This window comes from Aquarana catesbeiana, linkage group LG07 (assembly GCF_042186555.1).
Source record: "Aquarana catesbeiana isolate 2022-GZ linkage group LG07, ASM4218655v1, whole genome shotgun sequence".
NCBI classification, from domain to species: domain Eukaryota; kingdom Metazoa; phylum Chordata; class Amphibia; order Anura; family Ranidae; genus Aquarana; species Aquarana catesbeiana.
In genome coordinates, this window is record NC_133330.1 from 86277072 (window position 1) to 86301834 (window position 24763).

The following is a 24763-nucleotide window of genomic DNA, read 5'->3' on the forward strand; positions in this document are numbered from 1 at the left end:
CAGAAGATTGCCCGGCCATTCACAGCATGCAGCGTGGCTCGAGCATGAAATGAAACAAGATCCCCAGGTGGCGGACTTTTAAGGCACAAAATGGTAAAAAGATATATTCTAATATGAAAAGTATTTATTGAAATATGGAAAAAATACACAACATTTAATAAAAAAAACATGTTGAGATTAAACATTCCAGTGTTGTTATACAAACCAGAATACATATAACGGACTAGTGTTTCCTGTACCCAACGCGTTTTGGAGTGAAAATGTAATCCTCCTTCTTCAGGGTTATAGTTTAAACAAGAAACTCAGTATTATAGACTGGAAGTCACAATTGTTTAAAAACATAGAGGTGCCAAGAGGAGTTGTTTCCAAATTGCTTGAGCCACAGAGTTCAATATGCAGGCATTCCTCAAGAACAAGAAAATGCCTGGTTCCAATGTGCTGGTCCAGCTCCCCCACGCCCACACAACACCAACAACCATCCTCTGGGTTGGAGTTTCTTGTTTAAACTATAACCCTGAAGAAGGAGGATTACATTTTCACTCCGAAACGCGTTGAGTACAGGAAAAACTAGTCCGTTATATGTATTCTGATTTGTATGACAACATTGGAATGTTTATTCTCAACATGTTTTTTTATTAAATGTTGTGTATTTTTTCATATTTCAATAAAAACTTTTCATATTAGAATATACCTTTTTACCATTTTGTGCCTTAAAAGTCCGCCACCTGGGGTTTCATTTCTTGTAAACATTGGATGTGGCACAACTATATGCTCAATTGTAAACCGACTCACCCTTGTGGCTTGCGCATGTGCAATGCGTGCCCGGCTGTGAAGCCGCAGCCGAGCGCTGAGAGTTAGAATGCTGGTGCCGCGGAGAGGAGGGGGAGAGGAGCGGGCCTCGTGCGCCTGCATCGCTGGACTGTGGGACAGGTGAGTGTCTGATTATTAAAAGTCAACAGCTAAACTTTTTGTAAATGGGTGGAACTCTGCTTTAAGCCACCTGGCTCTGCTTCACCAGGCCTGCTACTCTTATTAGTTTCTTTCAGACCCAGCTCCCTGGCTTATTCTGCCTTTGATTACAGCACCTTGCTGCACAGGCCCACTCCTGGCCTCTAGATGGGGGATCTCTTGGCAACCCAGGCTCTCTCAATCCCCTGAGACTTAGAGACTCTCTCCATCCCCTGGACTTGTGTAGTCACGTCATCTTTACCAGTTTAATAATCAAGTAAATGCCACAAGATTAGAGAAAGAGTATTGTATTATTAATAGGTACCATCATTCTTTAAATGTTTAAAGCAATATTGTTTAGGACCTCTCCAATTGAGTCCTACCTGTTCCAGAAAAAGGGAATTTAGGACTATTACGGTACCGAAGAGATATGGACAAAAGTATACATAAAATCTTTCAGTTTATTGGAAAATAAGACATTAAAAGGTCCGTATATGGACGCACTTATAAGTGAACAATGACATAGTACAAAATTGTTTACAGCAATGTTGACAAGGAAATTTAGTTAATAATGCCCGCAAAGGTAAGTGAAGGCAGGTTATTTAGTACTTGCGAACGTGACCTCTACAGTTTCGCGGTCAAGCTACATGTTTGAATAATGAATATAAGAGTGTATAAACATACAAAACATTGACATTGGAGAGAGTAATCATTAGTTTATATTGCACTCACCAACCTTGGCCCACAAGGGGCTGGAACGACACTGTGAGACGCCCACAACGGGCGTTCCCCCGGGGGCGGGCAAGGGGGGCACTTAGGAAATACTAGTATAAAATAAGAGAATAAGTGGTTGTAAGCCTGGGTTTTATTAATATGAAAACCACCTCGGTGCATGAAATGAAAATGAATGTGGTGCATGAAATGAAAATGAATGTGGTGGAAGAGAAGGGGGGAAGGAAAAGGGGGGTGAGAAGGGAGAAAGAGGGGAAGGGGGGGGAGGAGGGAGGGAGGAGGGGAAAGGGGGAAGGGGGAGAGAGGGGAGGGAAAGGGGGATGGGGGAGAAGGGAGGAGAGGGCACGGGGAGGAAGGGAAGGGGAACAAGGAAGATCAGACATAGGGAACCCACCACATTAATGCAAGTAATGTTCATAAGGAAACTTAGGGAGTATAAACCCACCGTGGCTAAGATGTTAAAATTTTACAAACTCAATGGCTATCCACACCCATAGATCATGATAAGAAATCAACAGCCGCTTTGACCAGGGATACATGCCATCACGGGAAGCCTTTGGGGATAAACGTATGGCATTACATTTGTGTATTAATTTGCTAAAGGCTAGAAGCATCAGAAGGCAATGCATCCAAGTATACACGTAAATATGGCTGAGAAGGAATAAAGGGGGGGACATAATACTGTCTCCCCCATATAATGGTTACTTACGGGCTTATGGAAAGATGGTGGTCAGCTGGGTTGTGTGTGCCTCTCGTAGCAGACCAAACAAGTCTGCTGCCTTAAATGCCCCCTACCCGGAAGACCAGCGGCGCCGATACATCAGCCGCCGCCGTTTCCGGCTCTCCTCTACTGCGCATGCGCAAGGAATCGTCCAGCGCAGGCGCGTAGCTCCACATCTGATGACGCTGACGCATCATCATGGAGAAGCAGCTGCCGGGCTCCGAAGGGCCCCGCCCACTGCCGGAGAGTCACAAGCCCGCCGTACGGGGGAGAATGAACTCCTCACGTCATTCAGTAAGGGAGGCGAGTGCATCGGATATAAACAAAACAAGTAGGAATGTTTACAATTAGCATACAAATAACAGGGATGTGCTCCAACCATCCAGGGAGCAAATCTTTCTCACCGGCATGGATGTGCACAAGCCTGCCTAGCTAGAGACATATACACTAATTGAAGATAACAGTGATCGCAATGCGTAATGGTATACAGTGCTTATGGTCTGCCAACAGAACAGATATAAAAAAAATTTTTGTATATACATTATATATTAGAAAATACATAAACAATCTCATACCAAACAATCATAGGTCAATCCCTGTTGTTATCCTACAAATGTGGGAAATGGAAAGGGGAAGCAGAAAGAAGAGGTGCAAAAAATGGCCCGGGGAGGCAAAAAGTATAATATAAAGATGTTATTCATTGGGTTCAGCAGGTGTAAAACTGACACCTAAGGGAAGCAAATGGCAGAGACTGGTAGGGGTATCATGAAGTCATTCAAGGAAATGTTTATAGGTATGTGCCTCATTGATACCTGGTGGGATCAAGGCATTAAGTCGCTCTATCTAGAGTGATTCTCATTTTAGAATTTGGCGATCCCAGTTGCCCCCTCTGGGGTCTTCAGGGACAACTTCCAGTACGGTAAATCTAATGTAATCCGAATTAAAGCGGTGGTGAATGCCAATATGGCGGCCCACCGTAGTGAGCTTGCCATTAGTAGAGGCATATAAATGATCACCCAGTCTCTGCCGTAGCTCTCTAATAGTTTTTCCTACATAAAAAGTGCTGCACGCGCAGGTCATTAGGTAGATAACACCTCGTGTACCACAATTGGCTGAGTGTTTCGGGGAGAATATCTCGCCATTTGGAAGTACAATCTGCTGTCCCTCTTTGATCCAGGGGCAGTGTGGACAATTGCCACACTTGAAGGTGCCTCTGGGTTCTCTTGGGCCAGATGTGGGGGTTTTGTAATGACTGTGAGTGAGCCTGTCCCTCAAGGAAGTGGCCCTCCTAAATACCAGGTCAGGGGTTGATTTAATATATTTTCTAAGCGTGTGATGATCCGTCAGAATATGCCAATGACGGGAAAGTATGTTCCGTAACTGATGATGATGAGTGGAGAATTTGGTGATGATTTTGGTCATATAAGGTTTTTTGGGACGTGAGGGACCAAAAAGTAATGTTTGTCGATCCTGAGCTGAGGCCCTGTTAAAGGCTTTCCTCAGCATGGTGCAACTATAGCCTCTGGTCAGGAGACGTGTGCGTAGAGCATTAGCCTGTCTATGAAAGTCCCCGTCCTCAGTGCAGTTCCTCCTTAGTCTCAGATACTGAGCATAAGGGATACTGCGAATCAGAGGGCGGGGATGACAGCTAGACGCATGCAACAGCGTGCTGCCCACTGTAGGTTTGCGATATAGATCCGTGATTAGTTGTCCTGCAAGATTGAAGTGATTGGTATTTAACCTTTCAATGAATGTTTTTAGATGTTGCTCTGTACCTGTCCAAATGACTAGTAGGTCGTCAATAAACCTATACCAGCCCAGGACATGGTTTAGGAAAGGTTCCATTAGTTCATCACCAAAAACAGATCGCTCCCAACCACCCAAAAATAAATTGGCGTAGGAGGGGGCACAAGATGTGCCCATTGCCACGCCTTGGGTTTGAAGATACAATTGATCCATAAACAAGAAATAGTTTTTGGTAAGGATGAATTCTAAAAGTTTTAAGATAAATGTATTGGTCGGCCAGGTATGGTGGTCCTGTTCCATGAGGAAAGAGCCAGCCATCCGGACGCCCTGCTCGTGGGGGATGCTTGAGTACAAAGCCTCAACATCAACAGCCACGAGGAGGGCGTCCGGAGGGACTTGGACTCCCTCAATATGTTTTAAAAGGTCGGTGGTATCCCGGATGTAGGATGGTAATCTCAAGACGAGGTAATAAAAAAGTATCTACCAGTTTGCTCGCATTCTCTGTTAGTGAGCCTTTGCCTGAAACGATGGGTCGGCCAGGAGGTACAGAGAGGTTCTTATGGGTTTTTGGTAACGCATAAAACGTCGGTGTTCGCGGCAATTGAACATTGATGAATTTAAAGGTGTCCTCATCGATGAGGCCCTCTAGGAAGGCCCCGCCGATGAGTCCCCTGAACTCATCAATGGTCTTCTGGATAAAAGTACTGTCAATAGGGGAATACCAACTGGAATTGGAAAGAATCTTGAGACACATGGTTTGGTACTGATGATGGGTCATCAGCACTAGGTTACCACCTTTATCAGATTGCTTTATGATGAAGTTGGAATTGTTTTGAAGCTTTGTAACTGCCCTGGACTGTTTCTGGGTAAAATTAGAGGGTTTTGCTTGCCATTGCTCTTTCTTTAGAGACAGGATACATTCGTGTACAAAAGCCCATCTCGATGGGCATGTCATTAAATCAGGAAAAGATCTAGACCTCATCTTTAGATTGAGTTTAGGATTGGAGTATTGTGGAATGGGAGTAATGCCACCTTGGTTGGGAGGGGAGGAGTCAGGGGTGCCGTCAGAGGCATCTGGCTCTACTTCTCCTTCATCAAAAAGTAGCATAAGATCCTGTAGTGCTCTAAATTCAGCCATAGTGAAGTTTTTGGTTTTTTCTGCTAATTCTTTTTCCAAATGTATGCGTTTGCGGTCTTGGTCAAAAATGTAATTAAAAGTTAATTTTCTAGCAAATAGATAGAGGTCTTTGATTGTCTCATAAATATCAATTGACTCGGAGGGGCAAAAGCCCAATCCCAGTTGGAGAACTTGTTCCTCCTCAGGAGTCAATTGATACGGTGTGAAATTAATTATATTGAGTGGATAAGGATTTCCCTTATCTTCTAATGTGACAGATTGTGAGACGTGCTTGGAGCTGGGGTCTTTTGTACAAACGTGTCCAGATTGCCCTGCCTGGTGGGTTCTGGAGTTGCCTGCACTAAAAAACCGGGTTGTGATAAAAGTGTCTGTATGTTGGGTTGTAAGAGTTTGGGAATGATATTGTGTAGGGTAGGTTGAAGAGATCCCTCTTGAGGGGTCTGTCCACCTAACCGCGGTGCTTGTGGTGTTTTCAATGCTTTACCGTGTTGTTTGCCTTTTTTAGGGTGTTTAGTAGATTGATTATCGCCTGTAAGGGACCTTTTCCGGGGAATGCTTGGTGCTCGTGAGTTAGTGGATCGTGTTGTGACCTGTGAAGATAGGGAAGATATAGATGAGTCAGATTCTGTACAATCTGTTGCTGTAGGAGTTTGAGGTTTACGACTGTAACTGTTATTTTTTCGGGGATGTAATTTTCCTGACCATTTATATGCATACCCTTCCGAAAAGGCCAATTTGTCCTGGAAGAATTTTCTTTGTTTTTTAGTGAATAGTCCTTATTGAGGTTTTCCAATTTGTCTCCTACCTCCTTCCACTTCGCCGTGAAGGGGGTCGAGTCTTTAATATTCGGGAATTGGTTTAGCAGTCTATCAATTTCACCATCCAAGATCGTCATGTCTGTTCGATACTGGGTGGTGAGTTGTTGCATTAGTTCTATGCTACATTTAGTTAGGATATCTTCCCAGGACTTTCTAAAGTCAGGGGAAGGGTCCTTAATAGTTGGAAACATTTGGATCCGAAGACCTATGGGACAGACCTTTTCTGTGATGTAAGATTCGAAGTATTGAATATGCCAATACAGGTGAGATTTTCTCTTTAAGAGATTAAACATCCTATCCAAAAAAGTTTTAGTCTCATCATCAGTCTGCTGATTTGCTAGACATCCTGCTTGTATGGTGGACATGAAGTCCCCCCAGGCTGTACCCAGGACATCCATTGCCTCAAATTCGTAGCGACCAGGACAGAACCCTGATTGAAAGTAAGATAGATTGTATTTGCTAGTCTAGAAATTGGCTACCAGGGAACAATAAGAGTAAAGTCTATATGTTTTAGCATTAAAGAAAAAGAGAGGGGGGTAGTGGCGAATAAAGGGAAAAGAGGGAATTTGATCCTAGGATCAGGGTGTGTTATCCACCCAACATGTACAATAATCAAGTAAATGCCACAAGATTAGAGAAAGAGTATTGTATTATCAATAGGTACCATCATCCTTTAAATGTTTAAAGCAATATTGTTTGAAAGAGAGAACAGCTAGGACCTCTCCAATTGAGTCCTACCTCTTCCAGAAAAAGGGAATTTAGGACTATTACGGTACCGAAGAGATATGGACAAAAGTATATATAAAATCTTTCAGTTTATTGGAAAATAAGACATTAAAAGGTCCATATATGGATGCACTTATAAGTGAACAATGACATAGTACAAAATTGTTTACAACTATGTTGACAAGGAAATTTAGTTACTAATGCCTGCAAAGGTAAGTGAAGGCAGGTTATTTAGTACTTGCGAACGTGACCTCTACAGTTTCGTGGTCACTTAGCCATAGATCCCAACTGTCCCTGATTTCGAGGGACTGTCAAAGTCCCTCTGTTCCTCTTTCCTCTTCATTTGCCCTCATTTTGGTCTGATAAAATGCACTATTTATCTATCAAAAAGTGTTTCACAGTGCTAAACTTTTAATTTAATTTCTACATTGCTGCATTTGTAAATTTCAAAAGCCAATATAAAGGAATAGTAGTGGTAAAAAGAGCACTTGTGGGTTTAGCCAATCATTTTCTTTAATACAATTCTCATTTAAGGGGCGTGGCAGGAGGTGTGTCCTATGCCTACATACTTTTGCTAATAGGTGTCCCTCATTCCCATCTCAGAATATTGTAGGGTATGACACTGCTGTCCCTTTTCCAATCCTATGAGTGAGCCTTCAACATGGAGTTCAGTCTCTCAAGAGTGTCACCTCTCTTAATGGGAGCACAACTGTCTCCTGGCTGGAGTACACAGCTCTCTCCTGATGGGGCTCTGTCTCCAAATGAGAGCCCTGAGCTATGGGCTGGTCCTTGCTTATACACACCTGCATACTCATACCACCTGCAAGTCTCCAGTAGAATCTGACACAGGATTGAAGTCTTCATCCCACCCAAAACACTTTGAAGCCAACACAAAACTATAAATCAGCGACATAAAGAGGAACTTCACAACCCCACCTCCAAATTCATTATGATTTTAATCCCTTCTTACCTTGTTTGCTGGGACTAGTCATGATAGCAAGTCAACCACCCAACAAATTCAGAACTATCCAGCTGTAACCCATTGAAAGCTGCCACACACTAGGACTCTGCCATCTCATGTCATGTCATCAGGTGGCTGGCTTTCTCTTATGAGTCATAGAAATTGGCCTCATGATGATGCTGCACTGCGCATGTGCAGTGTGTACTGGGATGCATGACATGGCTATACCAGGAGGCTTTGGGCAAAGGTAGATTTCATTCTTGCCTAGGCAAGGAATGCAAAAGTGCTGGCTGCAATCCACAAAAAAAATAAAAAATTGGTTGCAATTTTCCTGAAAGATGGGATGGATTAGGGGAGAAGTAAGATGAAGGAACAACAAATGGAACGGACTGCTTTAATACAATGCGCAAAATACTGCACTTTGTCCATTCATGGCCCTCTTCCCCCGCCCTGACCAACTAACACCTCTCTCCAGCAATCCCTCACTGCTCCTTCCCTCCTTCCTTTGATGAAGGTGCCACCAAAATACACAGAGTTGGTTATTGTTTGAGCCTAGATGGATTACATTAGCAGAGCTGGTACTTAGAGAAGCAGCAGCCTCCTGATTTTACATACTTTGTGGATGTGGTCGGCTACTTGTTAGCCACTGATCACATTTATTCGCAAAACTTTGCCTCCGTGAAGGTACCGAAGTCAGCCTACTACATACTTTTGCTCTACTGTAACCCTTAGGTCATTGGCATTAAAATGTTTAAGGGCCCAATCCAATCACACCAGTCTGACCAGTCGCAGTGCATTAACATGCGTTCATATGAATGACTTACTAAATGTATCACAACTGATCTAACAGCAGGCTGCCTTTTTAGTAATTTTTTTGAGTGCTTTGCAAGGCATGGTATTGGATTACAATGTCTGTGATACGCTGCAACACAAGTGCATTGTGGTGCCACTCAAAGTGAACCGGACCAAAACCTTATAGCGGACCTTCAGTCATTTTTTTTCAACTTTCCATCTATTAAATCTTCCGCCCTTGTTGTTTTAACTTTGGATAACAATTTTTTTTTTCTGCCAGTAAATACCTCACACAACCCACTTCCTGTTTCTTGTCTGGTCATTAGCCTAGGCTTACGACATCATGCACAGCTCTCTCTCACTGTTGTGAGAGTTTGCAAGGAAGGGAGGGGGGATGAGTCATAAGGGGGTCAATGAAAGCTGCAGGGCTGCAGAGCCGGAGGTGTGCCTCTGTGTGTCTTTGTAAATCCAGGAAGTGAACGGGCAGCAGTTTCAGCTGCCCACAGTTAAAATGGCTGCAGCCAGACTTAGTGGGGGGAGATTTCTGCAGCATATTTTGCAAGTACAGAATCACAGTGAGCAGACTGCAGTTCCTCTTTAACTTTTGTTACTGCAATTCAATGGCGTGGACAGGCCCTTAGGGCCACATCATGATACTCATAGGCGTGCACCAGTAGTATAGGCTGGCTGGATCTGTCATGGCTGAGTGACTCTGACATCCTGTGAGAGCCCAGCCGGCACAGCCCCTCCCCACTCAATCACTCCATACAAACAGGAGAGGAGAATGCCTTGGTCTGCTCCTGCTCCCGCCCCTCTCCCCCTGTGCCTGCCCACATTCCAAGCATTCAGAGCTAGCTTGGAGCTAGCGCCAGTACATGGGGGGCCCAAGAGGCCGGACTGTGGTTCCCCAGCAGCTGCAGGGCTATGAGCTGAGAGAGGCTCTCTCTCTCACAGCCCAGTGACAGCGCTGACAGTCCCCCCTCCCCCCTCCACGGGCAGGAGATGAGAAGAGACAGAGAGCTAGTTCTGCTCCTCCTCCCGCCCTCTCCTCCTATGTCTGCCCACACTCCACAGCAGTGTTGTGCCTCAGAGAAGGCGATGTGTGGGCAGTAAGTTTGAAGCCAGCAGCCAGAAGAGGAAAGATGCAGCCTGATCATCCATCCATCCCCTCCCTTCCCTCTCCTGCCTCCCAGAGAGTACTCTGATGTAAAGGGGACTTTGCTGACTTCTTTCTTTCTTTCTTTCTTTCTTTCTTTCTTTCTTTCTTTCTTTCTTTCCTTCACTCTTTTTTCTTTCTTTCCTTCACTCTTTTTTCTTCTTTCTCGCTCTTTTTTTAGTTATTTCCTTCTCTCTTTCTTTCTTCCTCTCTTTTTTCCTTTCTCTCTCTCTTTATTTTTTTTTTATTTCCATCTCCTTTTCTTTTTCTTTCTTTCTTTCTTTCTTTCTTTCTTTCTTTCCATCTCCTTTTCCTTCTTTCTTTCTTCCCGTCTCCTTTTCCTTCTTTCTTTCTTTCTCTTTCTTTCTTTCTTTCTTTCTTTCTTTCTTTCTTTCTTTCTTTCTTTCTTTCTTTCTTTCTTTCTTTCTTTCTTTCTTTCCTTCTCTTCTTCTCCCTCTCTCTTTCTCCCCCCCTATATTTCCTACTGCCTTTCCTTCTCTTTCTTTCCTTCTTTCTTTCTTTTTCTCTATCTCTCTTTTGTTCTCTCTTTGTCTCTTTGTTTCTTTCCTTCTTTCTTTCTCTATTTCTTTCCTTATCGCTTTCTTTCTCTCTCTTTTTTCTTTATTTCCTTCTCCCTTTAATTCTCCCTTCTCCCCTTCTTTCTTTCCTCCCTTCTTCCCTTCTTTTGCTTTCGGTGTGGTCACTGTCGGCGGCTAAAGCTGCTGATAGCGGGGGAACTGCTGTATGGCCAAGACCATACAGCTGTTTAATAGGACATGTTCCACTCAGAACAGGCCTCGCCATGGTCGACCAAAGAAGTTGAGTGCACGTGCTCAGCGTCATATCCAGAGGTTGTCTTTGGGAAATAGATGTATGAGTACTGCCAGCATTGCTACAGAGGTTGAAGGGGTGGAGGTCAGCCTATCAGTGCTCAGACCATATGCCCCACACTGCATCAAATTGGTCTGCATGGCTGTCGTCTCAGAAGGAAGCCTCTTCTAAAGATGATGCACAAGAAAGCCTGCAAAAAGTCTGCTGAAGTCTGATGAGACCAAGATAAACGTATTTGGTTCTGATGGTGTCAAGCGTGTGTGGCGGCAACCAGGTGAGGAGTACAAAGACAAGTGTGTCCTACCTACAGTCAAGCATGGTGGCGGGAGTGTCATGGTCTGGTGCTGCATGAGTGCTGCCGACACTGGGGAGCTACAGTTCATTGAGGGAAATATGAATGCCAACATGTACTGTGACATACTGAAGCAGGGCATTATCCCCTCCCCTTGGAGACTAGGATGCAGGGCAGTATTCCAACATGATAATGACCGCAAACACACCTCCAAGATGACCACTGCCTTGCTAAAGAAGCTGAGGGTAAAGGTGATGGACTGGCCAAGTATGTCTTCAGACCTAAACCCTATTGAGCATCTGTGGGGCATCCTCAAACAGAAGGCGGAGGAGCGCAAGGTCTCTAACATCCACCAACTCTGTGATGTCGTCATGGAAGAGTGGAAGAGGACTCCAGTGGCAACCTGTGAAGCTCTGGTGAACTTCATGCCCAAGAGAGTTAAGGCAGTGCTGGAAAATGGTGGCCACACAAAATATTGTCACTTTGGGCCCAATTAGGACCTTTGCACTTAGGGGTGTACTCACTTTTGTTGCCAGCGGTTTAGACATTAACAGCTATGTGTTGAGTTATTTTGAGGGGACAGCAAATTTACACTGTCATACAAGCTGTACACTCATTACTTTACATTGTAGCAAAGTGTCATTTCTTCAGAGTTGTCACATGAAAAGATATAATAAAATATTTAGAAAAAAAAATAAATATATATATATAGATTTATATATATATATATATCTATATATATATAGATATATATATATATATCTATATATATATACTGAAACAATTATAGTCATGCATGCGCTTATATAACAAAATAAATAATGAAACAATGATATTTGATAATATAAAAAGGACCGGGATACTAGTAGGCATAGTGGGCATGTGCCCATAGGTGGCAGAGACAAATAAGCAAATTTGACCTGTATAATCATTGGGTGTGTCTTTTATTTTAATCATCAGTACTAATAGTCATTTCAAATGAGATATGCACATTTCTTCTTCATATTTTAGGCCAGGTTAGGAGTAGACATACAAGGAAATCTCCTGTCCTGTGTAAAATAGGGGAGGGTTTTATTTAAGCTGATGATGCACTATTTGATATTTTTATTCAGCCTGTAATTCCTCAACCTGCGGTAAACAGCGCGGATGTTTGAATTCCCCTGCTGGGCTATTCTATATTGTATCTGACCGTATATTCTCCTTTCCCTAGAGCAGTGTTTCTAAAACTTGTCTTGCGGCGCACCAAAAAGATCTAAAAATTTTCACGGCACACCTGAAAAGATTTAACAATTTTTGTGGTCAGCGGTAAATATAATATATATGCAAAAGCAGCAGTCTTATGGAGATCACACAACACTGCTGCTTTTGTATATATTACATTTTCCTGCTGATAGCACAGTGGTGTATTAGTTAGCATTTTCACCTAGCAGCAAAAGGGTCGCTGGATTGAATCCCAACCACAACACTACCAGCCTGGAGTTTGCATGTTCTCCCTGAGCCTGCGTGGGTTTCCTCTGGGTACCCTGGTTTCCTCCCACACTCCAATAACATGCTGGTAGGTTAATTGGCTCCTGTCTAAATGTATATATGAATGTGAGTTAGGGTCCTTAGATAGTAAGCTTCTATATGTAAATTGACGGTGCTATATAAGTTCCTAAAATATATAAATATTTTATGGGGCTCACACAAGACTGCTGCTAATATTTACTGCTGATATAATCACACACCGGTCTATTGGTCCCCTTCTCTTCTCTCGTCTTACCTTCTCAGCTCCACACCATGTGGGACAGCCAGGGATTGTGGGCTCCTCTGCTCTGTTGTGAGTGGGACTGGTCCTGGAGGAGGGAATTATGTCACATTGGGGAGCACTGTGCTCAGCACCTCATTGGCTGGAAGCACCTGGCACAGCACCTGTGCTGGCACCCAGGCCGCAGTCTAATCATATTCTTGATTCAGATTGCCAGCGTCTGGTGGCGGCGAACATCAACCAATCCAATTTGCGCACAGATGACCATGTCCGTGTGAGACCTGCACACTTGCTCAGTGAGTGACAGTCAGCACTATGTTGGCGGAGTCTTGCAGTGTGGCGCTGGCACAGCCACCGCCAGGCCCGGCGAACAACATGAATAACACCTGCAATTCTCTCATGGCACACAGTTTGAGAAACACTGCTCTAAAGGATACCTTAATTTGCTCTATGTTACATGTTAGAACTGTATTTAAGGTGCAACATGGTGCAAATGACCTCCCCACCCTTAACCACTAACGGAATGGCTCACACAGATATACGTCGGCACTTTGAAGAGGGATATCGTTGTTATGGCAGCAGCTAGCTGCCATTATCCCGGTATCCTCTTCTTCTGTGAGCGGTCCGGTTTCCAATAAAAGTGGTCTCTGCGGCGAATTCCCCCGCCTCCCGCTGCTCTCCGGTGCCCTCTGCAGCTTACCGGAGCCGTCGGTAGCGGCGTAGGTGATCGGGTCTGCTCCCTAGCTTGATATGGAGACGAGTGAGGGGAAGATGGCTCCCACCCATCTCCATACCATTGCAGGGCGGAAGCGACGTCAAAACTTCATTTCCGCCCATAGCTCTTAAAGAGACAAAATTTTCTAGCAAAAAAAATGTTTTTAACATCTAAACACCAAATCTCAGAAAGAGGCTCGGTCCTTAAGTGGTTAAACTGCTCCCTCACTCCCAGTAACAGCGTGCCGGGGTTACTCTCCCCTGGACCTGCTGTCACTTTTAACCACTTAAGGCAGGAATCTTCAAACTACGGCCCTACAGCTGTTGCTGAAATACACATCCCACGAGGCATTGTAAAACTCTGACATTGACAGACATGACTAGGCATGATGGGAATTGTAGTTCCTGAACAACTGGAAGGCCGTAGTTTGAAGACCCCTGACTTAAAGACCGAGCCTCTTTCTGAGAGTTGTTGTTTACAAGTTAAAAACAGTTTTTTTTGCTAGAAATTTACTTATAACCCCCAAACATTATTTTTTTTTCTAACACCCTAGAGAATAAAATGGCGGTCATTGCAATATTTTCTGTCACACCGTATTTGCGCAGCTGTCTTACAAGCGCACTTTTTTTGGAAAAAATACACTTTTTTGAATTAAAAAATAAGACAACAGTAAAGTTAGCTGAATTTTTTTTTTTTTATACTGTGAAAGATAATGTTAAGATGAGTAAATTGATACCCCACATGTCACACTTCAAAATTGCGCCTGCTGGTGGAATGGCAACAAACTTTTAACCATTAAAATCTCCATAGTCAACATTAAAAAAATTCTACAGGATGCGTGTTTTAAGTTATAGAGGAGGTCTAGGGCTAGAATTATTGCTCTCGCTCTACCGATCGCGGCGATAACTCACATGTGTGGTTTGAACACCGTTTTCATATGCGGGCACTACTCACGTATGCGTTCGCTTCTGCACGCGAGCTTGCGAGCTCGGTGGGGCACGTTTAAAAAATTTTTTTTTCTTATTTATTTTACCTTTTATATTTAATTTTTACATTGTTCTTTTAAAAAAAAATGTGTCACTTTTATTCCTATTACAAGGAATGTAAAAATCCCTTGCAATAAAAAAAAAGCATGGCAGGATCTCTTAAATATGAGATCTGGGGTCAAAAAGACCCCAGATCTCATATTTACACTAAAATGCAATATAAAAAAAAATGTCATTTAAAAAAATACCAAAAAAAAAAAAAAGGCCCTTTAAGAGCTATGGGCAGAAGTGACGTTTTGACATCGCTTCCGTCCTGCAATGATATGGAAATGTGTGGGGGCCATCTTCCCCTCACTTCCCCCCTGCAGAAACCACTTTTATCTTGAAGCGGACCGCCGGCTGAAGAAGAGGATACCGGGGTTATGGCAGCTAGCTGCTGCCATAACAACGATACTCCTTTTCAAAGTACCGACGTATAACGACGGTGGGCGGTCCAGAAGTGGTTAAAAACAGCGTGGTTTTGGGGGGCTCCACCTCTGCACAGCTGTGTAGTTCATTCACAAAGATCTGTGAATGAATGAATGAACTACAAGTCCCATTCTCCACCGCAGCAGACAGACTTGTACTTATCGCAAGGATAACTTGTCACAAATTTGTGGCAGTGTTGAATTGTAAGTCTCGTTAACTCGCTGCACATTTTGACTGCCAAGTTGTACACTTGCAGAGCACTTGAAGCACAAGTTCTAGTTGACACTTTTCCAAATTCAGCCACAGTGACCCCTGTGGGGGGGATGACTATTGCACAAGATAAATGAATCAGTTGATCTGGAGTCATGCAATACAGACTTGCTGCAATTGTGCAACAAACTTGTGAAACCTGGCAAGTCTAGCAATAGCTTAGCAAGTCATTTTCAAACTTGCAACTCAATTGCTTGCTATCTGAGTAGTTCTCAATAAAACACCTGTGCGCTAATCACCGCAGTCGTAGTCCAGGTACACTTTCTCCAACTCTACAACTGAAAGCTGGTACCTTGGTATGGGCAGAGAGTGGGAGGAAGAGTCTGCAGGAACTTGGCATTGCACCTGCGATCCACTGATCATGGATGCAATACATAAAAATGCACATTTATTTTTTTTTCTGCAAAAAACATGTGCTTTGATTATTATTTTTTAAAAGGCGAACTTAGCCTTTAAATCAAAAACCTTTTCTAGCCATCTATTTTAATAAAGAAAAAGGAAAAAAAAACTATAGATGCCTACCTTTTGCCCCCCCGTTGTTTCTCTTCGATGTCTTTCAGCCGAAGGTGAAATGGCTTATTGGGCACTGCTATTAATACGATACCAGGGTCAATTGTCTCTGATTCAGATCTCTCTCATTGGATACTTACAGTGACCCTAGAGCCAATTATTGTTTGTTGTACAGTATAAGGTTGTTTGAGAGTTTGAATAAACATAAGAGGAGAGTGAATAGAGTCTTAAAAAATATTGGAGCGGAAGGACGGTTGGAAGCTTAGCAGGAGGAGGGTGAATAAAATCTTTCTAGTTGGGGTTTCAGGATATGGGTAGGGGCAGAGTGAAAGCAGAATGAATACGCTTTTTGAGGAATCCAAACGTTAAAATAATATCTACACAATATATGCTTTTATCCTGTAAGAGCTTTTTTTTTTTTTTACAGAGCTGTCCTATTTCATGAAAAGTGTCACATGGGTATTATGAAATACCTGTATTTAGTCAGCATATAAATGGATAGTTCCTGATTTATACATAGTCCAAAACTTTGTAAGAACTTCTCCTTTTAAAGCCTCTCATTATACACAGGCGTGACCAGCGGTGCCAAGCTCGAACCAGCTTCTACTAGTTTCCAATGAAGTGAGGCATTTTGTGGCTGAAAGATATATTTTATACTCTTACAGACTATTCCTGTTGTATGATATTAGCAGTAACTGGGGAAAGTTTTATGTTGCGGGAAATAAGGTCTTAAAATATTGCCTTGTATTTACACACTGTAATATTGATGTAAGAGAGGCGATCGTTACAACATCCAGTAGCAACACCCAGCAATCTAGCAGTAAGGTATTTGAGCTATCATTAGTAAACAAACAATAAAACAATTATAAAAATGATAGGATGAATGATGAAATCATGAAATAGGTTCACAAAAATTGTTTAGAGATATAAATCCTCAATGATAAAAAGACAATCAGCGTCTTGATATGTCAAAGGAAGGGGTTAAACCAATATGGTGTATGTTTGTTTGCTGTGCTGCTCCATCAACTAGCAGGAAGACTGATAGCTGCAAAGATAAAGATAAAAGAGAGAGCACACCAGCCCCTAGTGCAACACCGTTTATTCAATATAATTAACTACTTCTGGACCAGCCGCCGCAGTTCTACTGTGGCAGGTTGGCTCCCCTGCGCGAACCGCCATCATTGTACATCGGCCGCTTTAAGAGGAACAGGGGGCGCGCGCGGGTCGCCAGGGTTTGCGCCCACGGCACGACGCCGGAGCCGATGGGCGTGGGCGGCGGCCACAATGTCTGCCGGCCACCCGCGATCGCTCCACAGAGAGACAGAGCGGGGGTCTGTCAATGTAAACAGACAGATCCCAGTTCTGTCAGGGAAGTAGAGAGAGATCTGCTGTTCTTAGTGATCAGGAACAGCGATCTCTCTCCTCCTCCAGTCACTACACTGCCCCCACAGTTAGAAACACCTCCCTAGGGAACACTTAACCCCTTGATCGCCCCCTAGTGTTAACCTCTTCTTTGCCAGTGACATTTATACAGTATACAGTGGCTATTTTTAGCACTGATCGCTATATAAATATCAGTGGTCCCAAAAAAGTGTCAAAAGTGTCCGATCTGTCCGCCACAAAAAACGCTGATCTCCGTCATTACCAGTACAAAATAAATAAATAATAAAAATGCCATAAATCTATTCGCTAAAACTTTTGCGCAAACCAAATCAATATATACTTATTGCGTTTTTTTTTTTACCAAAAATATGTAGAAGAATACATATTGGCCTAAACTGATGAAGAAAATGTTATTTATTTTTTTATCTTTAGGGATATTTATTATAGCAAAAAGTAAAAAATATTGTTTTTTTTCCCAAATTGTCAGTCTTTTTTTGTTTATAGCGCAAAAAATAAAAAACGAAGAGGTGATCAAATACCACCAAAAGAAAGCTCTATTTGTGGGGAAAAAGGACATACATTTTGTTTGAGTACAGCATTGCATGACCGCGCAATTGTCAGTTAAAGCGACGCAGTGTCGTATCGCAAAAAATGGCCTGGTCAGGAAGGTGACAAATCCTTCCGGTCCTTAAGTGGTTAAATAGACAAAGTAACACTGAACACTCACATTGTGTTAGTAAAAATAAGCGTGTCTGTGTAAGGCTGTAGTGGCTCTCCTGAGTTTAGGATTTCAGGCTGAATCCAAGGCAAGCTGACAGTCTCTGTCTCTGATGTATCTGCGATCACCTGCCCACAAGCTGCACGAGAGCCGCCCGCTCACAGCGAGGATCCTGGAAAAGCAGGAAAAAGGTAGCAAAAAAAGCTAGCTGGTAAGTGACGCTGGTAAGTGACGCTAGTGGTTGCTATGACTACGCATTTCAGAGGGCTTGGCCTCCTTCTTCAGGACCTCATAGCAACCACCAGGGTCACTTACCAGCTGGCTTTGTTTGAGGATCATGTGCACGTGTATCCGTGTGGTCTTCCTGCCTTTCCAGGATCCTCACTGTGAGCAGGCGGCTCTCATGCAGCATGTGGGCGGCTGCTCGCATATACATCAGAGACAGGGACTGTCAGTTTGCCTTTGTTTCAGCCTGGAATCTTGAACTCAGGAGAGCCACTACAGCCTTACACAGACAGGCTTATTTTTACTAACACAATGTGAGTGTTTAGTGTTACTTTGTCTATTTAATTTCATCCAATAAACAGCTATCATTAGTAACTGTGCATTAGGTTTACAGTTTTGCATTTCTTTCTTAAAGCGGGGGTCCACCTACATCAACCTAAAAAAAAAAATATTAAAAGCCAGCAGCTACAAATACTGCAGCTGCTGACTTTTAATACATGGCCACTTACCTGTCCCGGGGTCCAGCGATGTTGGCAGGCGACGCCGAGAACCCGCTTGGTTCTCGGCAGCTGCCGCCGCTATCCTAGGTGAGGGAATCAGGAAGTGAAGCGTTGCGGCTTCACTTCCCGGTTCCCTACTGCGCATGCGCGAGTCGTGCATGCGCAGTATATATATAAGGTCAGTCTAGTATATATTTATATACTCTGCATTTAGCATAGACTATATATTCAGTGTTTACTCGATATTCAGTCAGTGCAGGCAGTGTATTAATATATATATACAGTCTTGTATATTATATATATATATATATATATATATATATATATATATATATATATATATATATATATATATATATATATATACACAGTATATATATATATATATATGTATGTGTATGTATATATATATATATATATATATATATATATACTCTATATATATATACTCTGCATTCAGTGTAACCTATATCTACAGTGCATTCCGTGGTTTACTATTTCTAATACACTTCAGGTGGTGTATTAACCACTTCCCTACCCGTCCATTGTCATATGACGTCCGCAGATGGGATCACCCGTTCTGGGTGGGTGCCATGTGACGTCCTCGGCTTCCCGGCGATATAGGGGCACGCGCGCCCGCATCGTCACTGAGGGGCCGATGCGCATGCCCAGCGGCCGCAAAGGCCCCTGGGCACTCGCAATCGCTCATTACAGAGCAGGACCATGGAACCACGTCCTGTCAGGGGAGAGGAGACAGATCCTGTGTTCCTAGTATATAGGAACACCGATCGGTCTCCTCCCCAAGTCAGTCCCATCCCCCTACAGTTAGAATCACTCCCTAGGTAACAGATTTAACCCCTTGATCGCCCCCTAGTGTTAACTCCTTCCCTGACAGTGAAAATTTTACAGTAATCAGTGCATTTTTATAGCACTGATCGCTGTATGAATGTGAATGGTCCCAAAATAGTGTCAAAAAAGTGTCCAATATGTCTGTCGCAATATCACAGTCAAGATAAAAATTGCAGATCGTCGCCATTACTAGTAAAACAAAATAATAATAATAAAAATGCCATAAATCTATCCCCTATTTTGTAGGCGCTATAACTTTTGCGTAAACCAATTAATATACGCTTATTGTGATTTTTTTTTTACCAAAAATATGTAGAAGAATACATATCGGGCTAAACTGAGGAAATTTTTTTTTTTAATTTGGAAATTTTTTATAGCAAAAAGTAAAAAATATTGTGTTTTTTTCAAACTTGTCGCTGTTCTTTTGTTTATAGCCCAAACAAAAAAAAAAACGCAGAGGTGAAAAAAATGATAAAAATTTCATTTGGGTACAGTGTTGCATGACCGCGCAATTGTCATTCAAAATGTTACAGCGCTGAAAACTGAAAATTGACCTGGGCAGGAAGGGGGTGAGAATGCTGGTTAATATATATATATATATATATATATATATATATATATATATATATATATATATATATATATATGTGTGTGTTCCTGCACCCAACAAGAGTATCCGTTAGGGCTTACAGTGTTGTGGCACCAACACCACCGCCGCCCAAGTACCAATTTTTCTGCCCCTATTTAACAGGGGCATGTAATTACAAATCTTGATATAATATTTCACAGCAGACAGTGTTCTGGTACCACCAACACCTAAGGCCCAATTTTCTGCAGAGTATATAGGGCAGGTCGTATAGTATATATGAGTATATTGTGCTCAGGGGCCTGGGGCACACCCACGCCATTTACTACAAAATTTGGGTGCAGGGTTCCCCTTAATATCCATACCAGACCTGAAGGGTCTGGTATGAATTTTGGGGGTGACATCCACGCCATTTTTTTTTTGTATTTATGGTATTTTTATCTATATTGCCGGGATCCGACAATACAGACGCTAACAGGTTTAAATTACATTTTCCTTTAGAAATGTCATTTTGCTGTGGCACTGTTATAAACATGGGAAAGATGCACTACTTTACAGGCATACTAAGGACACCCCCCAGGCACAACATTTAACCGCTTGCCGACCGCCTCACGATGATATACGTCGGCAGAAGGGCTCGTACAGGCAGAATCACGTACCTGTAAGTCCCCCTTTAAGAGGCAGTCAGCGGGCGCGCGCGTGCCGCGCTCTGTGAGTTGGTTCGCGGGTCCTGCAGACTCGATCGCCGTGGGGATACCCGCGATCGCCTCACGGGGAGGAAGAACGGGGAGATGCTAATGTAAACAAGCATCTCCCCGTTCTGCCTAGTGACAGTGTCACGGATCTCTGCTCCCTGTCATCAGAGCAGAGATCAGTGACGTGCCAAACACAGCCCAACCCCCACACAGTTAGAAACATTCCTTAGGACATACTTAACCCCTCCCCGCCCCCTAGTGGTTAACCCCTTCACTACCAGTGTCATTCACACAGGAATCAGTGCATTTGTATAGCACTGATTGCTGTATAAATGACAATGGTCCCAAAAATGTGTCAAAAATGTCCGATGTGTCCGCCATAATGTCGCAGTCATGATAAAAATCGCTGATCGGCGTCATTTAAAAAAAAATTATTAATAAAATTGCCATAAAACTATCCCCTATTTTGTAAACGCTATAACTTTTGCGCAAACCAATCAATAATCGCTTATTGCAATTTTTTTTACCACAAATATGTAGAAGAATACGTATCGGCCTAAACTGAGGAAAAAAATAGTGTTTTTATATATTTTTGGGGGATATTTATTAAAGCAAAAAGTAAAAAATAATGCGTTTTTTTCAAAATTGTCGCTCTTTTTTTGTTTTTAGCGCAAAAAATAAAAACCGCAGGGGTGATCAAATACCACCAAAAGAAAGCTCTATTTGTGGGAAAACAAGGACATCAATTTTGTTTTGGAGCCACGTCGCACGTTCGTGCAATTGTCAGTTAAAGTGATGCAGTGCCGAATCGCAAAAAGTGCTCTGGTCACGAAGAGGGTAAATTCTTCCGGGGCTGAAGTGGTTAAAGGAATATTTAATTTTTATTGTTTCACTTTAAGCATTATTAAAATCACTGCTCCCGAAAAAAACGTCCGTTTTTAAAACTTTTCTTTGCATTGATACATGTCCCCTGGGGCAGGACCCAGGTCCCCAAATACTTTTTATAGCAATAACTTGCACATAAGCCTTCAAAATTAGCACTTTTGATCTTTCATGTTCGTGTCCCATAGACTTTAACGGTTTTCGCGCGTTCGAACAAATTCTTTGCCTGTTCACATGTTCTGCGGCGAACCGAACCAGGGGGTGTTTGGCAGAGGTAGGGGACTTGAGTCACATGACTTGACTTAAGTCAGACTTGAGTCACCTGTTTGAGGACTTGCGACTTGCTTGACAAAATTAAATAAATGACTCGACTTGACTTTGACTTGTCACTAATGACTTGCGACTTAACTTTGACTTGGGCTATTTGACTTGCAATGACTTGGCACCACCCCCCCCCCGTAAATATTACCCACACACTCCGCCCACCACCGCCTCTGAGCCAATCAGCATTTGCCAAATGCCATCGGAGCTGTTCAGGGTAGCGGTAAGAGTTATGTCAGTCCCTGCATCAAGCGCACCTGTTGAACGTGTGTTCAGCCATGGTGGGGTGATAATGCGACCCCATCGCTCACAACTGAGCGAGAAAGTACTTTCCAATTTAATTTTTTGCAAATGCAATGTATTTTAAGTGGCTATTCCCATCACCATTCAAGTGTCCAGATGTTGGCATTGTGTCAAGTTCAAACTTTGAGCTTAGTTATTTTCCCCCTCAGCAAGGACTACATTTTTTCAGGCTTGTTGGCCATTTAATTGCTGAGTGTTCTGCTCCTTGTCTGCTGTTTGGGCATTCAAAGTGTTTCTTTAATATGCCAAAAAAAAAAGCACTAAGCAGTTTTGATAATGTTGAAAATAAAACAAAACCTTTCCTGAAAACTGACTTTTAACTCATTTAAAGGTGGAAATGGGGTAGATCAGTATTTTGACTTAATTTGTGACTTGACCAAAATAAATGACTTGACTTGACTTGCTTGACTTCTAGCAGGGACTCGACTTGACTTGCTTGCTTTTCGCCACAGAAACTTGAGACTTGCTTGTGACTTGAAGGTTATGACTTGAGACTTGCTTGTGACTTGCACATATGTGACTTACTCCCATGTGTGGTGTTCGGCTCATCCCTACTGACAGTCTACTGATTGGAATGGTACCAGCTGATTGGAGAAAAGCCAATGTAGCACCAATATTTAAAAAGGGCCCAAAATACATCCCTGGGAATTACAGACCAGTTAGCTTAACATCAATAGTATGCAGACTCTTGAAGGGGATGATAAGGGACTATATACAAGATTTTATTAATGAAAACTGTATCATTAGCATTAATCAGCATGGATTCATGAAGAATTGTTCTTGCCAAACCAATCTATTAACCTTCTATGAGGAGGTGAGTTGCCATCTAGATAAAGGAAGGCCTGTAGACGTGGTGTATCTGGATTTTGCAAAAGCATTTGACACAGTTCCCAATAAACGTTTACTGTACAAAATAAGGTCTGTTGGCATGGACCATAGGGTGAGTACATGGATTGAAAACTGGCTACAAGGGCGAGTTCAGAGAGTGGTGATAAATGGGAAGTACTCGGAATGGTCAGGGGTGGGTAGTGGGGTCCCCCAGGGTTCTGTGCTGGGACCAATTCTATTTAATTTGTTCATAAATGACCTGGAGGATGGGGTAAACAGTTCAATCTCTGTATTTGCGGACGATACTAAGCTAAGCAGGGCAATAACTTCTCTGCAGGATGTGAAAACCTTGCAAGAAGGTCTGAACAAATTCATGGGGTGGGCAACTACATGGCAAATGAAGTTTAATGTAGCAAAGTGTAAAATAATGCATTTGGGTGGCAAAAATATGAATGCAATCTATACACAAGGGGGAGAACCTCTGGGGGAATCTAGGATGGAAAAGGACCTGGGGGTCCTAGTAGATGATAGGCTCAGCAATGGCATGCAATGCCAAGCTGCTGCTAACAAAGCAAACAGAATATTGGCATGCATTAAAAAAGGGATTAACTCCAGGGATAAAGTGATAATTCTCCCACTCTACAAGACTCTGGTCCGGCCGCACATGGAGTATGCTGTCCAGTTCTGGGCACCAGTCCTCAGGAAGGATGTACTGGAAATGGAGCGAGTACAAAGAAGGGCAACAGAGCTAATAAAGGGTCGAGGATATTAGTTATGAAGAAACGTTGTGAGCACTGAACTTATTCTCTCTGGAGAAGAGACGCCTGAGAGGGGATATGATTTCAATTTTACAAATACCGTACTGGTAACCCCACAAAAGGGACATTAACAGAAGGGAGTTTAACAAGGCACGTGGTTACTCATTAAAATTAGAAGAAAAGAGGTTTAGCCTTAAACTATGTAGAGGGTTCTTTACTGTAAGAGGAGCGGCAAGGATGTGGAATTCCCTTCCACAGGCGGTGGTTTCAGCAGTAGGGGGACATCAATAGTTTCAAATAACTATTAGATAAGCACCTGAATGACCACAACATACAGGGAAATACAAGGTTATACTGACATATAATTACACACATAGCTTGGACTTGATGGACTTGTGTCTTTTTTCAACCTCAACCTATTATGTAACTATATGTAACTATGTATTGACACATAATCACCTGATAAATGGCTATGTACAGTCCTGCATTACTAACAGTTTAATTTTTCAGTTTGTTTGCGCCCCCCCCCCCCCCAAAAAAAAATTGGAGCACCAGCCGCCACTGCTTGGGTGGATGGCCTGCCCATGCCTGTGAAGTGGCACACCTGTATGATGTATACAATCTACTGTGTTTAAATTGTGAGCAAAATGACAGATTACATTACGTGTACTGTACAAGGTATTGAAAAGCATATCAATAAGTCTCCAGCAGGTGGCAACCTTCTAGGTGGTCAATGGTGAGCAAGCCCCTGCGACATGGATGTGATGTAATACCACTTTCACGCTCCTCGTTAGCAGTAAAGCGCCTCTAGTTTTAGCGGTGCTTTAACGTTGTTTTAGCATCGCTTTTCAGCAGCTAGCGGGGCCCTTTTAACCCCCAGCTAGTGGCCAAAGAAAGGTTTAAATACGCCTGAAAAGCGTCGTTGACGAAACATTTCCACATTGCTGGCCATAGTAGCCAGGGATATGCAAGTCTTTCGGGTGAATTATTGCAGGAGTCCAGGCAGGTCTTTCCTCGGCCCTCTTTTAGTGACCCACGTGCTAGAAGGTCTAGGCCTTCTGAGCGCTTCATTACTGAGTCTGGGAGCCCCTCAAGGGACCCTCTGACCCCACCAGCTAAGCGCATGCCTGCTTCCCCTGGTGTGCGAGTCGGGAGGAA

The 24763-nt window shown here is 42.9% G+C and overlaps 2 protein-coding genes across 2 annotated transcripts in view; both read right to left on the bottom strand.

Annotated features, from left to right (window-relative positions):
- The window catches only part of LOC141103136 (inter-alpha-trypsin inhibitor heavy chain H3-like), a 171909-nt gene extending 156069 nt beyond the window's left edge, over window positions 1-15840 (bottom strand). Inside the window, exon 1 of the mRNA XM_073592415.1 lies at window positions 15570-15840. The gene's annotated coding sequence lies outside the window, so the exon portion shown is untranslated. The remainder of the gene's footprint in view (window positions 1-15569) is intronic.
- The window catches only part of LOC141102884 (uncharacterized), a 34473-nt gene continuing 14263 nt past the window's right edge, over window positions 4554-24763 (bottom strand). The window contains exons 2-3 of the mRNA XM_073591916.1: window positions 5770-5875; window positions 4554-5620 (exon numbers count right to left, since the gene is read on the bottom strand). Of these exons, the coding sequence (XP_073448017.1) occupies window positions 4554-5620; window positions 5770-5875 (1173 nt within the window). The remainder of the gene's footprint in view (window positions 5621-5769; window positions 5876-24763) is intronic.